This window comes from Engystomops pustulosus, chromosome 5, assembly GCF_040894005.1.
Source record: "Engystomops pustulosus chromosome 5, aEngPut4.maternal, whole genome shotgun sequence".
Taxonomy (NCBI): domain Eukaryota; kingdom Metazoa; phylum Chordata; class Amphibia; order Anura; family Leptodactylidae; genus Engystomops; species Engystomops pustulosus.
The window spans coordinates 15393611-15409179 of NC_092415.1; the positions used below are offsets into that span (position 1 = coordinate 15393611).

The 15569-nt window shown below is 43.5% G+C and overlaps 1 protein-coding gene and 1 long non-coding RNA gene across 3 annotated transcripts in view; one reads left to right on the forward strand and one right to left on the reverse strand.

Annotated features, from left to right (window-relative positions):
- NSMCE2 (NSE2 (MMS21) homolog, SMC5-SMC6 complex SUMO ligase) overlaps positions 1-15569 on the reverse strand; it is a 125403-nt gene that overhangs the window by 57706 nt on the left and 52128 nt on the right. The window contains exon 4 of the mRNA XM_072151204.1: positions 12769-12922. Within this exon, the coding sequence (XP_072007305.1) occupies positions 12769-12922 (154 nt within the window). The remainder of the gene's footprint in view (positions 1-12768; positions 12923-15569) is intronic.
- On the forward strand, positions 9868-14680 carry LOC140132431 (uncharacterized). 2 transcript variants are annotated; one of them, XR_011855653.1, is made up of 3 exons: positions 9886-10180; positions 12782-13330; positions 14439-14680. It is a non-coding gene; the product is annotated as an uncharacterized lncRNA (long non-coding RNA). The 2 variants fall into 2 exon arrangements; XR_011855652.1 differs by lacking the exon at positions 14439-14680 and having other exon boundaries at positions 9868-10180; positions 12782-13546.

Below are 15569 nucleotides of genomic sequence, written 5' to 3' on the forward strand. Positions count from 1 at the left end.
CGGCAAACTAGTTCAGTAACTCCAAGCTGTAATACCACATGTAACCTGTGGGGCGGCGCAGCACTGGTTTAGAGCTCTGGTTTTATATATTTTGTCAATCCCATTAAGAAGGCATCCGATGGGCGATTACACAACTTTTGTTGCATTATATAAGCCCTTCTTCAGTTTCCTGTCCTGCCGCAGGCTATTCATGCTGGATGACTGGACGTATTCATGTCATATATTAGATGTTCTGGTATCAGAGGAGCCGTAGTCAGATCATCATGTAACTGCTTCCATTAAGGACACTATGTAACGCTGGGAGGGAAGAGTTATGTAAGCTGATGGATGGAGAGTATCATTACACCATATGGCAGCTTTATATCATGAAGTGCAGCACATTGCCTTATACCCCCGCCATATACTGACTACTATGGGCATGTGGGCACAGCCGAGGATGGAAGGTGATGATGTCACACTGATGATGTCATACAACGGAAACATCTCCTCCATTATTGTTACTAAAATCCTTCTCACCCTTGAGTATCATTTTTGTTGTCTTGAAATTCACCATAAAGCAACACGGTCAGTCGATATTGATATATTGATATAAGATAGTACGGACTCTGTGCCTCATCCTGTAAATAGTGTTGGCACAGATAGTACTGCCCTATCTTCTCCTTAAAATACTATTGACCGAGAAAAAAAGTTGCCCCCTCTTTTTTTTTGCAAATATTGGTGGCACAGGTTGTGCAGCTTTCCCCTCTCCATGTCTGGCACAGATAGTACTGCTCTATCTTTTCCTTAATATATTGTTTCCACAGAAAGAGTTGCCATCGCCTTTGGCTGCAAATTTCAATGGCACAGGTAGTGCAGCTTTCCCCTCTCCATGTAAACTGTACGGATAGTACTGCTCTATATTTTCCTTTATATATTGTTTGTCCATGAAATGCTGTCCCATCTATTCTTGCAGATATGGTTGGCACAGGTAGTGCTACTTTTGCCTCACTTCATGTAAACTGCCTTGGCACAGATAGTACTCCCCGATCTTTTTTGTTATAAATTGTTGACCCAGAAAGTGTTTCCTCACCTTTTCCTGCAAATATTGGTAGCACAGGTAGTGCTGCTTCAACTCCTCTCCCTGTAAACTGCCTTGGCACAGATAGTGCTGCCTCCTTATTTCTTTCTTTTTAAATCATTGCACAAATAAAGCCGATTCCCGTCACTTTTTATAAATATTGTTAGCACACATAGAATTTTCTGCTTATTTCTTAATGTAAACCGGCTTGGTACATATAGCACTGCCTTACTACTTTTTTTTTTTTTTTTTAATTAAAGGGGTTGGCCACACTTTTAGTTGCCCATGAGCCTTTACTGCCTTGTCGATAATCCCTGAAAGTGACTCTGCATTACTACTACTGAATACTGTGTGCAGACACTTTATGTTTCTTTGTTAACATCTGTAAGATCTGAATAGGAGGAGCTGTAGCAGGAGAGCTCGGACTCATCCTGATCCTTCTCTCTGTCGTTGTCAAGTGAGGATGGATTGTGGGGAGAAAATACAGTGGGAGACGCTATAAGGACAGCCTAGAGCAGTGAGAGGAAGCTGTGCAGTATGGAGAGAGCAGGAAAAGGCAGAAGCTCTCTAAGGAGGTATATAGAAGCAGATACACGTATAGTGGAAGAAATTTATTTAAAAATGGTCAGTTCCTTTAAGGATGTTGCATTGAGTTCCTATATACAGATAACTTACCTGTTCTCCTCTTATTCAGCCACACAGCCCCATGCACTCTGTACTAATGAGGGGCAAGAACTGAAGCCACACGCCGTCTACAGTCTCAGGCTCAGTTGGCATCAGCTAATTTGCATAGAGTTCCATGGAGCATTGGCCATATACAAAAGACTATTCTGTAAGAGAGCTCCCTCTTAGGAATCCCATTGAGCCAGTACCTATGGATGGGTGTCCCAGAGAAGGTTAAGCGAGATTACATGTTTAGTCACACGACCATGATTATATTTGTAATCATCAGTAGATATCACATGAATGTCCCGGAGATCGGGTGAGGCTTTCCATATTCAATAACACCTCACCCATCAAAAAAAATGTCAGGAAAAACAACATTCTTTAAAAAAAAAAAAAAAAATTGAGAGGCCACTCGAAAATAAACTCTCATTATCTGGTAACTTCATGTTACGAAATTCCAAATTAAAACTATGTAACGATACAATAAACACTAAATGAGTGCAAAAGCGCAAACACACAGATTTTGAATATTTTCTTTTTTAATAAAAAAATTGCTATTTAATGGGTAATGGAGTCGGGCGGGGGGATGGGCATGCTCCCCCGGTATTGTACCCTGGTGGGGCATTACAGCTATAAATTAAAGGAGTTCATTTCAACAATAGGGACCCCCTTGCAGGATGGATTGGACAAGATTAAAAACGGGCGTTCGCAGTTATAGTCATATTTGATCTACACACATAAAGGAAGACCTGACCAAACCCTTGCCATTGGAAACCCTTTAAAGAGAATCTGTCACCAGTTTTTACCCCATTTCATTTTCGTTTACCTATAAAAGAAAAATCAAGCAAATCTGTTTTCACTTCATTTTCACAAAAGAGGAGTCAAGTTTAGTGGTTGCAGGGAGGTTGGCACTTCAGAAGTCCCTATTTTCTGTTCTATAGCACCCAGAAACATGCTGCTGGTGACATATTAAAGATAAAGGATCTTTCAGATAGAGGCAGCTAAAGACATAGTTGAAAATGCAAATGCAGTTAAAAGATCCAGTTCGCAACTGACTGTATGACCAGTTCTGTAGCTCACAGAACCATAAGCCTGATGACATCTGAAAGATCAGAATTCTATCTTTAATATGACACCAGCAGTATGTTCATGGTGCCAATGAACAGAAGAGGAGGCTTTAGAATTGACATGGCCCTTGCAACCACTAAACTTGACTCCTCTCATGTGAAAATGGGGTGAGAAGAACCAGATTTGCCTGTACAGCTAATACTCGTCATGCGCAGAAAGCAGTGAAGATAGGCGGCCGGTCTCTACTGTTCTCTGTGCATGGCAAGTATTAGCTGCAGACTGTGCAAGCGTGACCTTGTTTTTACGTTGTACAAACACAGCTGTTTTGCTGTTTTTTTCCTTTATTGAGTTTTAATTTTATACAGAGTATAACAGAGCTTTACAGACTGTTACACTGTCTCACCCAACCCCTGCTCCCTCAGCACTGATATTACAGCAGGAATTGCTGAGGCAGCAGAGGGAAGGGGGCGACAGTGTAACAGCCTATAAAGCCAGATCACAGAGGGGCTATGGTAGCCCATCAGGCTCATTAGCATAATTTTACAAGTTGATCTTAGAAGGAAGGAGGCCATGGATAACAAATATAAGAAGATTACCACAGTCCCGGTGTCTGGATCTACGAGTAATGTCCTGGTTTATAATGATGGATTTTGATGGTAGGGCAAAATAGGTCCCAGACCTGAAACGCAATACCATTTTCAAACTGAAGTGGCGCTGTTTAGAAAGAAAGCTGCTGTGTTCTTCTGTAACCCCGGCCTTTGTTTTCTGTTCCTTGTCATTACTAGAAACAATCACACTACGACCCATCGCCTCCCATATACACAGAGCACATCAAAGGGCACCTAAGGTGTTGGATAATTCACCTAAATGAGCACCTGTCTCCAGGCTTCACCTGTCAGCTCTGCGGGCGGTAAACACAGGACGGTATTATGGCAGCAGAGCCAGGCCATTGTGCTCAATCGTTCCATTCATAGACAGACGCGCTGCTGTCCCGCTGCCAAAGACAAAAGGTGTGGAGCAGCAGCGCAGTACAGTCCGCCCTTTCTTCTGTGATAGAACTGGAAACAGATGTGGTAGGAGCAAAGCTAAACACCGCGTGTTATATCATCATCTGACGTAACCCGACAGCACCACCGGTCAGTGGTTCTGCCAGGAGGGTGGAGACCTGGAGCCCAAAGGAAGTGCCAACTCTGCCGGAAAGTGCGGCATTGGGCTTTCCAGTACCAGTCGCTGACAAAACATAAACATATCCAAAAGTCACAATGTCCCCATAAAAGTTGCAAAAAAATAAATCATCAATAGTTACACAAGTTACTGAAATCACTTTCATATAGTAAAATTGTAAAAGAATAGAGGGAGGACCCCTGTAAGTTTGAACTATAAGTACAGACGGTCCCCTACTTAAGAACACCCGACTTACAGACGACCTCTAGATGTTGGTAAGTTATTGCACTTTAGCCCTAGGCTACAATAATCTGCTATAACAGTGATCACAGGTGTCTGTAATGAAGCTTTATTACTAATCCTGGTTCTTATTCATTATTCAAATCCCACTGTCACCAAAAAATAATCATCAGTCTGGGATTACAATGATAAAATATACCGTTCCGACAAATTCAACTTAAGAACCTATTTTGTACGTAACCCGGGGACCACCTGTATATAAATGTTATATTACTTGGCTCATAGACAATACATTGTGACAGAGATGTGCAATGCTCCTCTTTACCTGCCGGGGTGCTGCAGGGAAATTAGTTTCCCCAAAGGTTACAGGTGATTTATGGGGGTCTTGGAGCTGTGAGGGTCTTAGAATTAGACGTCAGCTAACAAGAACAGCAATCACAAAATGAAGGTCCTGCGAGAGCCCCTGGGTGTTTTATATAAATGGATTGCACTTCTACTAAACCCCTGTAAAATACCTGTCGAAGCCGTGCAAATGCTGAAAGAAACGGAAAGTCCGACAAAAGTGCGATCCGCGACCCTTAGTAAATGAGCCCCAATATGTATAGTGTAGGGCAAATTGGCTTTGGCGATGTTTTTCCTAGTGTAGATTTTTTACTTTGTTGGGAATGGTACATGTTTCTCTCTAAATATTTACAGTATCAATATGTTATATGTGTGTGTGTCCAGTTTGATTGACATACACAGGATCGGCGATAATCTCATCAACTGCTGGGTGTCACACAAATCACGGGAATGGACCCCCACCGATCATGAGGGGAGGGGGGGGGCGGGTCCTGTTCTCCCTAAAGGATGAAGCCGCAGGTCCAGCATGCATCTCTTCTATCGGAAATTGTTGAGCACAGCGCTCGGTTATCGCCATCACGACAGTTTATGAGATGGCAAAGTGCTGCGTTCTGCGATATCCAATGCTCCTATATTATTGAATGGAGCGGCAAGACACATGTTCAACCCGCAGCTCCATTCAATAAGTGAGAAATGGGACCCGTGTTCTGGTGATCCGACAGAATCTCCTATTCTGTTGTTAGGACGTAACGATCAAACTGGATACAACCCCTTTAAGTTCTCAATACACCTTCAGTACTTGTAGTGAACGCGCACGGCGTGACCTTCCCGACAATCAATCTGGGATACAAGGCCCGAGGGCCGGAGGCTGTTTGCTTTCTCAGCAGCTGTATTAATAGTTTTTCATGCGCCGGCTCTGACGTTCTTCGCTAAAGATCCTGACATTGATTATTTTCCTTCTATTCTCGTCCTGTGTATACGGAAGGCCCCCGGAATATCCGGCTGTCTCCCATGTTCTCAGAGATGTAGCAGAGCCCGCACAGCGCGCAGACCTTGAGGAAAAAAATCGCCAGATATCAATCAGCAAAATTTGCAGATGCACAACGATGTTCACACAAGCAAGATGGCCCCGGGACAAGCCATATTTATACCGGGTCATGGAAAACCACCCAAAACTACGGGGACGACGTGTATTGGGTGGGTTTATCACCTCTCTTTTGTATTTGACGTTTTTGAACAAAAGTAACATCTTATTTATTACAGATCTGAACCCAGCCGTGAGGAACTTCTATTTAAAGGGAAAGTGTCAGCAAAATACTGCATGGCCCTAATGACTTTGGATAAGAGGGCATTAAGTAACAGCACAAAAAAGAAAGAGATATCCTTGGATACGACCACTTCTGCACTCTGGCAGCATTGGTTCGAAATGACCCATTGAGGAGCACAATCCACCTGGATTTAGAAATCCTTACCACACGACGGCTGTGGGACGTGCAGTAACTCCAGGACATTTCAAATGCAAAAATTATTTGTTTCTTTGTACAATCCCTCCAACAGGGGTGGTCATATCCAAGGGCAACAATATTATTTCTAAGGAACCACAGGTACTTTATCTGTTTTTTTTTTTTTTTTTTTTTAAATAACATCCAGTTGAAGAAATGTTTGCATATGGCAGATTAATTAAACGTAGATGTCCAGATGAGATTACCCGTTTAAGGGCACTCACTTACAGAATTAATCTACACTGTTTTAATACTACATAAACAATTAAAAAAAAAAAAAAGTGTCAGAATAATCATTTTATTTTATCCCGCCATAGGATTTTATTTTTATTATTAGGTTATTTTTAGCTAGAGAATTAAACCATTGGAAAATACAACTCTTAATACAAAAAACAAGCCCTCATATGTCTCATAGGTCAATATAAAATTTCAATAGTGACTTTTTCCACTTTGTTAACGTTAAGCTACAGGTAAAGAAGCATGAAAACTATGTAGACAGGTAAAGCTTCTCCCCGGATCTATACTTAGGTTCCGCATGTTTTCTTCCTCGGATAATCCTCTTAAGGGTCTTAGGTTGGAATCTTTGAGTATTTACTAATTTTCTTGTCACAACAACCTTACAATTTCCCATGTCAGGGATGAAAAGAGCAGGAGGGGCGACTTCCTCTGCTATTTCACGTGTATACATAGTAGCGGCTAGCGGTGCCCTATTGGCGGTATAGTCGATGGTTTTGAAGTGTGGGGCAGCGATGCGTTGTCACGGAAGTGTCGTGCCGCGGTGTAACTTTCTGTCTGCGTTGTCTCTTTGTCAGGATGATGAATGAAGCTTTTTGTTGTGATCCTGCGGGGCTTTTCTTAGCTCAGCACCTTTTGTACGCGGGCGCTCCCACCTGTGATGGCGTGCTCTAGGAACCCCCCCCCCCCCACACACACACACCCCCACCACACACACACAATGTGCGCATCGCGTGAAAACACATCTGGGAAAGAATCTGTGTTTATTCGCTCCGGCATTCAAAGTCATCGACAAGTCTGAGATGAGATACTTTGTTGTCTAGTCTGCCTGTGTGGCGATAAACCGGAACATCGGGATGGTGCAAACCTAACACGAAATCAGGCGATCAAGCCGCGATGCTTACGGTACACAAAGATATAGGATCTCACCGGAGCAGCCTTAAAATTAAAGGGGGTGTCCAGAATAGGGTTGCACCGATACCAGAATTTTCAGTTGGATACGGACTCTAAGGCGCACAAAAAATCCTTGGATTTTCTCAGAAATCAAAGGTGCGCCTTATAGTCCAGTGCGCCTTATAAATGCGTAATATATATACAGACAACAGCTGCCTTGAACCATGCACAGGTCTGCCACCTGCTGGTCATTCATCCTTATAATCAGGTGCTCTTTATATATGAACCTAGACGTTTTAGCAGGCATTTATTGATGGTGCGCCTTATATATGACCCGTACTTACAGACTACAGCTGCCTTGAACCGTGCACAGGTCTGCCACCTGCTGGTCATTCATCCTTATAATCAGGTGCGCCTTATATATGAACCTAGACGTTTTAGCAGGCATTTATTGATGGTGTGCCTTATAATCCGGTGCGCCTTATAGTCTGAAAAATACGGTACTTTTCACGAAAAGAAAAAAAAAGCGCCATTATAGTGCAAAGCAGCAGCGTCCCACATTCCTGGCGCTTGTTACCTGTTTTATGGGCGCAGAGCGGGTGCAGAAGGTAGGAAGGGGAGACATGCAGTAGCCACTTTTGCTCTATAAGATGTAACTGTTTTTAGTAAACTATAAAATATTTGCTTTTCCCTTAACATAGCAATGTGAGGGCTTATTTTTTGCAGGATGAAATCGAATTTTTCCGTTATATCATTTTGGAGGGGCTATGTACAATCGCTCAAAAATGATTAACTCATTTTTTGGGGAGTAGGGGGTTAGGAAATAGATCAACTCTAGATTTGACGTTATTTGTTTTGGTGTTAACCATATAACCTAATAAACATATTTCATGCTATGGGTCAGTACGATTACGGCGATACCATATTACTATCCTTTTTTCTTAGATTTTAGAAATTTTACAGAATAAAACCAAAATGTGGAAAAATCTATAGTTATTGCACCGCCATCTTCCAAAATGTATAACATATTGGAGATTGAGGGCTTATTTTTTGTGGGGCATGCTATACTTTACACCAGCACCATTCTGAAGAAGGTTTTTTTAAATCATTTTTTGTGTAACTATATAGGTAAAATTAATATTTATAACTTTTTTTTTAGACAGCGTTTATTGTGGAGGTTCAATAAAGATACATTTCTGTAATACAGGGCTATACCTTCTATGTAGGGTTTTGGTGATTATTTTCAGTCCCACATTGTCAAAGCAAAGACTGGAACCAAAAAAAAAAGGAGCGAGGGGATGCAGATTGTGGGGTTGACCGATTAGCGAGAAGGAATCTAAATGCCGCGGTTGTTACACTTCCAGCATTAGCTCAGTAGCAGCTATATCCTTCGCTGAGAGGGAAGGTGTCGATCGAGTGGGGGAACACCTGCAATCGGAGCTTGCTCTAACCGTGGGTGCTACTCTGCCGGCATCAGCTCACAGGCGGATATATCTGTTACCGAGCGTGAAGGGAGATCGCAGGATGGGCTCGGTGATGGAGATGGCGGGATGGGGGTAATGGAGGGTTTAAATACCTTAAGTGCCACAGCATAGAGTCTCCCTGCCCACTGTTGTCAGCTCGCCATGCTGTGACCTCCGACGGAGCAGGAGGGAGGAGCTGTACAGGAGCACACAGGTGGGGGCTGAGAGCTGAGGAGTCTGCAGCACACATGTTTTTTGAAATGCATCCAAACCAAAGCCCAAACCCTGGGACTACACTGAGGATTCTGTCAGGGTGCACACACAATTATATTGTAATGCAAATGCTTAGAGAAGGCAGAAAGGCAGTTGTAATGGGCTTCTGCAACCTGTCTTTAGTGAAAATTAGGTACCTGGTGACAGGATCCCTTAAAGGCCAGACTCAAAACAAGATTTCCGTGATTAGGGGCGATAAGAAGGAGCAGTTTCTTAAGGCACAGCATCTAAAAGATAGACTGTTTCAAACTCCAGAGCTCGTCAGGCACCTTGAGGCCATAAGCCTGTTATCTTCTGGTTGAGTGGGATCAAGCGATCCGTGAGATACTGGGATCTGGGTTACCCTATATGCCCCATTACCCTATACACCCCAAGAAATTTAAGTCACTTAAGGTTCATCATGGATTGGACCTGGTTCAGACCTCCGAAAAATGAACACATGATAACCTCATCTCCAAAATGACAGTGTTGTAGACCTCCTCCCTAAATGCTATAGTTAGTACCTACCTAAAGTAGCAATAGGAAGGAAAACAAGTGTACCCACATCAGGGAGCCCAAAAGTAGCACCTTCTGGCAGTCCAATAGTGTGTTAGATCGCAGTATACTTCCCTCTACCTGTTCCCAGGTGAGTTCTTCCTATGGACACTAGTTGAGAGCATCAGCTCCCGAATGTCCCTAATTTTTATGTAACATCTTTTATTTTGGGTTTCAATCCGCGGGTTTTATCACTGGCGGTCTGTACGTAACCGTTAAACGCCAAGTTAGGAACCGCTACAACTTCTGGCGGCCCAGTAACCTTTCTCCGGGGTAGCAGCAAGTCTAGAAGTCATCAAACTTTTACCAAGAGGTACACTACCCAAAAGTAGCCTCTGAGAGTCTAGCTAAAGGGCGATGGGGGGAGCACTTTTTTACGCCCCCCTAGTAGCAGAGCCCCATTTGATCCGGTCATCACTGCCGGCGTAGGAGCAATACTTGTGTCTGCTTGCTGATTGCCTCCTTGTGTAGCTACAGGTACAAGTGTCCTCTAACCAGCGAGTACTAATCCCCTCCAAGGAGCGAGCGCTGATCACTGGTGCGCACGGTGCGGCACGCGCCTGGTAATCAGTGGATTATTATCATCATGTTCTCGAGGTGGGTGCAGCTGAGCACGTTGGGGGGGAGCTCGGCCCCCGCACTCCCCTGTCTGCAGCGACACCTTCACACGTCTCTCCTTTGTTGATGGAGGTGGCACGACAATGGCAGGTACGCCGCAGTCACGACAACCTACTCACGAGAAGGTAATTCTGTGAAAGGCGGGGGGGTGCTGCTATTTTTGATCTGCATTTTTCTCCTAATTGCTGAACGCCGCCCGCTTCCTTCTTTATATCATTTGTTCCTTTTACATTTCCGTGGGTTTCAGAGAATAAACATCTCAGGAAGTAGATAAAACGTTGTCCCTGAGCCGTGAAACAACAGCCCCGCAGCTGCGTAGAACGCTTTGTATCATTGCGGGATGCTTAATTTTAACCCCTTAAAGGCAATGGCCCAGTAATATTGAACGAGACTGTGCTCTATGCAGCCACTGCCAGGCCTGGAGAGACGTGTAATGATACATTTAGTAGCAGCAGGACTGTGATATATTGATGTATATTCCAGGATTGTAGCTTATCCAACTGCACTGGGGGTGTGTCCTCACACTGCTGTGCTCTGTGCTCTCTGCATCCAGTGTTATGTATTGTCCCTGGAGTGAGAAGTAATCATACCTTAGTGTATGTTGTTAGCAGCAGCAGGACTGTGAAATATTGATTTAATTCTCAGATTGAAGTGCCCAGGGGGAGTATCCTCACACTGCTGTGCTCCCTGCAGACAGTTTTAGGTATTGTTCCTAGGGTTCAATGTAATCTGTGTGTGTTATTAGCAGCAGGACTGTGCAAAAATGTATTTTATACCAAGATTATAGGCGAGGGTGTGTCCTCACACTGCTGTGCTCTGTGCAATGGTAATGAGTAAAAGCTGCATCAGGTTTATGTAGATTGGCTATAATTGTAATATAAAGAAGGATACTGAACTATGAAAATTGGATTTATATACCAGAATTGTAGCACTGGGGGTCTGTGATTTGTAATACAACACCCCCAGGATGTCCATATAGACTGTTGTATATATGCCTATGGTAAGCCTGTCTGCTTGGGTTGTCCTCACACTGCTGCTCCTTACACTCCATGCTCTCTCTCTATTGAGCTCTTCCAAGTAAAATCTGTAGCCGCTTATGATTGCATAGTATTGCAAGTACTCGGAGCACAGCAGTGTGAGGACAACCCCAAGAAAAACAGGCTTAAAGGGCATCTACCACCAGGATGAAGCACTGTATGCAAATGAGCTTGTGGGGCTCCAGGCTCTAAAGGTGTTAATGAAGCCTGGAGCCCCTCAGGCTCATTAGCATACAGTCTTTCATCATGGTGGTAGATGCCATTTAAAGGAAACCTACCATCATATATCTACCTTTCAATGTAGATATGATGGTAGGTTGCCATCTACATTATATACCCTAATCAATCTATAACTAATACTAGAATACCATTTACACTGAACCACTGCTTATCTAAGTAATATGCTAATTTTAGGGGAGGCCACTGGGGCGTGGCCTCAGTAGCCTCTGCTGTCCCATCCCGGGGTTCTGCCTCCCTGGGCGTTTCTATGTATATCCTTGTATCTATGCAGAGCGCATGCGCAGTAGCTCTGCAGCCAACAGGGCGTCGTTGTGTGCATGCACAGACTCAAATTGCTTACACGTAGCAGCGCCGAGGACAGTGCTACTGCGCATGCGCTCTGCATATATACGAGTATATGCAGGGCACACATACATATAGTACCTTCAGCTCAGTACTGGGTGCACTGGACCCAGCTGTATAGGGTGCAGAGGTGACAGTACTACATTCATACACTTTATTATGAGTGCTTGTGTGTACTCACATGTCCCCTACACCTCTGCCCTAGTGACACTTACACAACACTCAATATGTCATTAAAAGTGTTTGACAAATAACCCCCCTCCGCACACACAGAACCAGAAAAACAGACATTTTCCAAGAATCTGTCACTTCTCCGGGTCTACAAAGTGTCACAACTTCCAGTAAACTCAGAGTCAGGTGCGAAGCCATAAAATATTTTAAATAATTTAGATACTTCACCTATTAAAGGGGTTTGCAGGAGCAAAAGTCAGGGCTGAGGCCTTCTATAATGATAAGGGCAACGACTGTAAATCTCTACATCCTTTTACCACCTGAAGTTGAGCAATGAGTAGCCTAAAACACAGTCAGACTACACAGAGCTTGCACATGCGCTATGGAAGATTTTTAAATCGAAACAATTTGCAAAGTTTCTTTACCTATGGATCATTTTCATAATATTTACCACTAAAAAGGAAATCTACCATCAAAATCCATCATGATAAACCCGGGACATTACTCGTACATCCAGGCGGCAGGACTATGCTAATCTTATTTGTTATCCATGGACTCCTCTTCCTTCTAACATCAACTTTTACAAAAATGCTAATGAGAGGGTGTTACCAGAACCCCTCTGTGCTGCAGCTTCACGGGCTGTTTCACTGTACAGGAGCAAGGGGAAGGAGGAAGTGCTACAGAACAGTGTAACAGCCTGTGACGCTATAGGCGCTGGTAACACCCTTTCATTAGCATCATTATAAAAGTTGATTTTATTAGGAAGGAGGCCATGGATAACAAATATAAGAAGATACCACAGTCACGATGCCTGGGTCTATGTGTAATGTCCCTGGTTTATTAAGACGGATTTTGATGGGAGATTTCCTTTAAAGGGAACAAATAAAGAATGAATGGAATAAAGACCACCACTGCTTTCTTACTTTGCTTCCGCAGGTCTCGGAGCTGTTCCTTAAACTGGAGGAATTTATCGTTTTTCTTCAGCGATTCATCGGAATTCTTTCTCTGCTTGGCGGCGTAGGTCGTGTCCACGAGGGATTTCAGGTCTGGGACCTCGTCGGGGGGATCTCTTTTGACCTGGGAGGCAAGAAAAACTATTAACTTTAGCGAATGAGAAAGATATTTTTAAGAAACAATAATAAGAGATAAACTATAGTCCAATTTATAGACAAATACAATGTAACAGAACTAATAACACAAGACAGCCGCTGAGCTCAGGCCTTCCTTTTACCGAATACAATGGGGCTCATTTACTAAGGGTCGCGCTGCTCAATTTTGTCGGACTGTTCGCCGTTTTGGGGAATAACCCGGCTTGGATTGTGTCGCAAGACAATGCACTTACTTGCGCCAGGAAGAAGAAGGTGAACTCCGGGGACCTGAGCGGGGAAGCGACACATGCAGGATATCGGGCGCACCATCTTAGAGAATCGCGGCAGATGTGCACGATTGTTGGACAATGCACTTTCTGTGAACTCTAGCGGCCAGGTAGGTAAATGAGCCCCAATGAGTGATATGCAGGAAGGATGAATGAACATTAAATCCCTCTTTAACGACTTGGCCATTTTTGCACCATTTTATCAAATCTGCCGTGTCTCACTATCAGTGGTTATAACTTTGGGACACTAACACATCCAGATGATTTGGAGAGTGCTTTCTTGTGCCAAAATGCACTTCGTGTTAGTTAAAAAATTTGAGTGATAAGTTTTGCATTTCATTTTTTTTTGGGGGGGGGGGTGGAAATCTGGTAAAGTTCTGAAAAATTCGTCATTTTCAAAATTTGTAATTTTCCACTTTCCAGGCAGATAGTCAGAGCACCCAAATAACTTGATACCCATCATTTCCCCAATTTCTGCTTTATGCGCCCTCCCATTTTTGTAGAATGTCAGGAGGCTTAGAACAGGTGCGAATCGCCAAGACTCACGTTTTGAGAGACCTGCTTGTGTTTCGGGCGACTTTGAGAGGCCTAAATGCGTAAAACAAGTTTTACCCTTTAAGTGTTTTACATGGGTTTATACAAAATTTTGAAATTGTAATTTTTTTGGGGCTAAATAAATTTATTTCTCAAGAAAATTCTGCATCCACAAAAGATAAATAGCTAAAATTAACTGCAAAGTTTGTCACCCAACTGGTCCCAAGTGCACCAGTACCCCATATGTGGTGATCACAGTACCACAAGTCTGGTGCAATGTAAAAGATGAAATTCTCTTCTTTAAAAAATATGAGTCTAGGAACAACGTCCCTTCCTCTTTCTCCTCGTTCAATGTCATTCGTCTCAAAAGACAAATCTTGGATGGAGAGGGGAGTGGTCTTTGCAGAAATTGCGGTGATCTGGGCACCTCATTAGCATATGGATTACACTGAGAATACACTCAGGAATGAGATAATGGACAGAAATGTTGGAAATCACATTTCTCTACAACATGATGCCAACAGAAGCGCACAGGAGGTGGTAAAGTCCCTTTAACCCTCGCAGCGTTGTTAAATATTAGCTTGCACTAAAACATTTCAACTAAAAACATACTGTAAATGTTCGCGTTTTGTTGCCAAAACCTGGTGATACTTGGTACCTCGCTCTCTCATGTTTGTTTTACAGATCCTGTTCTAGTCCCGGCCACAAATCATTACTAAAACACAGAACCCGTGACACATCTGGGATTATTAGGTTATGCAATCCCTCGATCCTTGGACATGGCACGGCCTGGGCGATTGTCTATATATTTTGGCACATGGAGACGTGACCCGTTCCAGCATAGCAGCTCCCTCAAAGCTGATGAAATCATTCATTGTAACAAGTTAGTTTTATATCATAATAAACCCCCAGACCGCAGATTATAACATGGAATAACACAACGTGTTTCTGTATAACACAAGTGAGTGGCTCGGCCCCCGGCTACATGTGTGTTGTTCTACATGGAGCACTTAGAGGTGACTAGCTACACACAGACATATCGGACGTAAGAGCTAAGTAACGAAGCGTGGCGCGGTCAGCGGGCGCCATAAGTTACAGAAAACCTTTACATAGGTCCCTGCTGACTAGAGGATTGTCCAGCCGTAGCCATGTTGGTTCTCCTATTGTGGACTCCGATTAATTTGAGCCAATCCGTTCCCTGAAGACGTCATGCACCTTCCCCCATAAGAAGATGCCTGAGCCATTCCAGTTCCTCGTTTTCTTCATCTATGTCTTTGACCTTGGCTTGTTGGTGTCCTGCTTGCTCTACCCTGGATTATCCACCACAAATCATCCCTGACCTTGGCCTGCACTACGAGTATTCCCCTGCCCGTGCCCTTGGTTTCTCTCTACCCACCAGGATCAGTTATGATCAAGTTTTGGACAACTCCACAGCGCAGCGACCTGCTGTTATTTTCCTGCATGAGGTTAAAGGGTGATAACAGAGGAGACCACTTTAGGTGTTATCCAAAATCAAACAGGTTAGGGCCTCTAACATTGCGTTATATGTATCCCGACATAAGCAACATAGTTATCTACAATCTGCAGGGGTAGAGATTGGTCTGTGAAACACGACTAGCTATCCGTATTTTGCAGACCGAATGATTGGTATGAACAGGCCCCGTGCACTTGGGTGTGTGAAGGTTAGCAAACTGCAGCCGAAATAAGGCAATGAAAAAAACAGTATAGTGTGCAGCAATTTTGGATAAGGCACAACACTGTGTCTTCTGAGAGAGCTTAAAGGACATCTACCACCAGGATGAAAGACTGTATGCA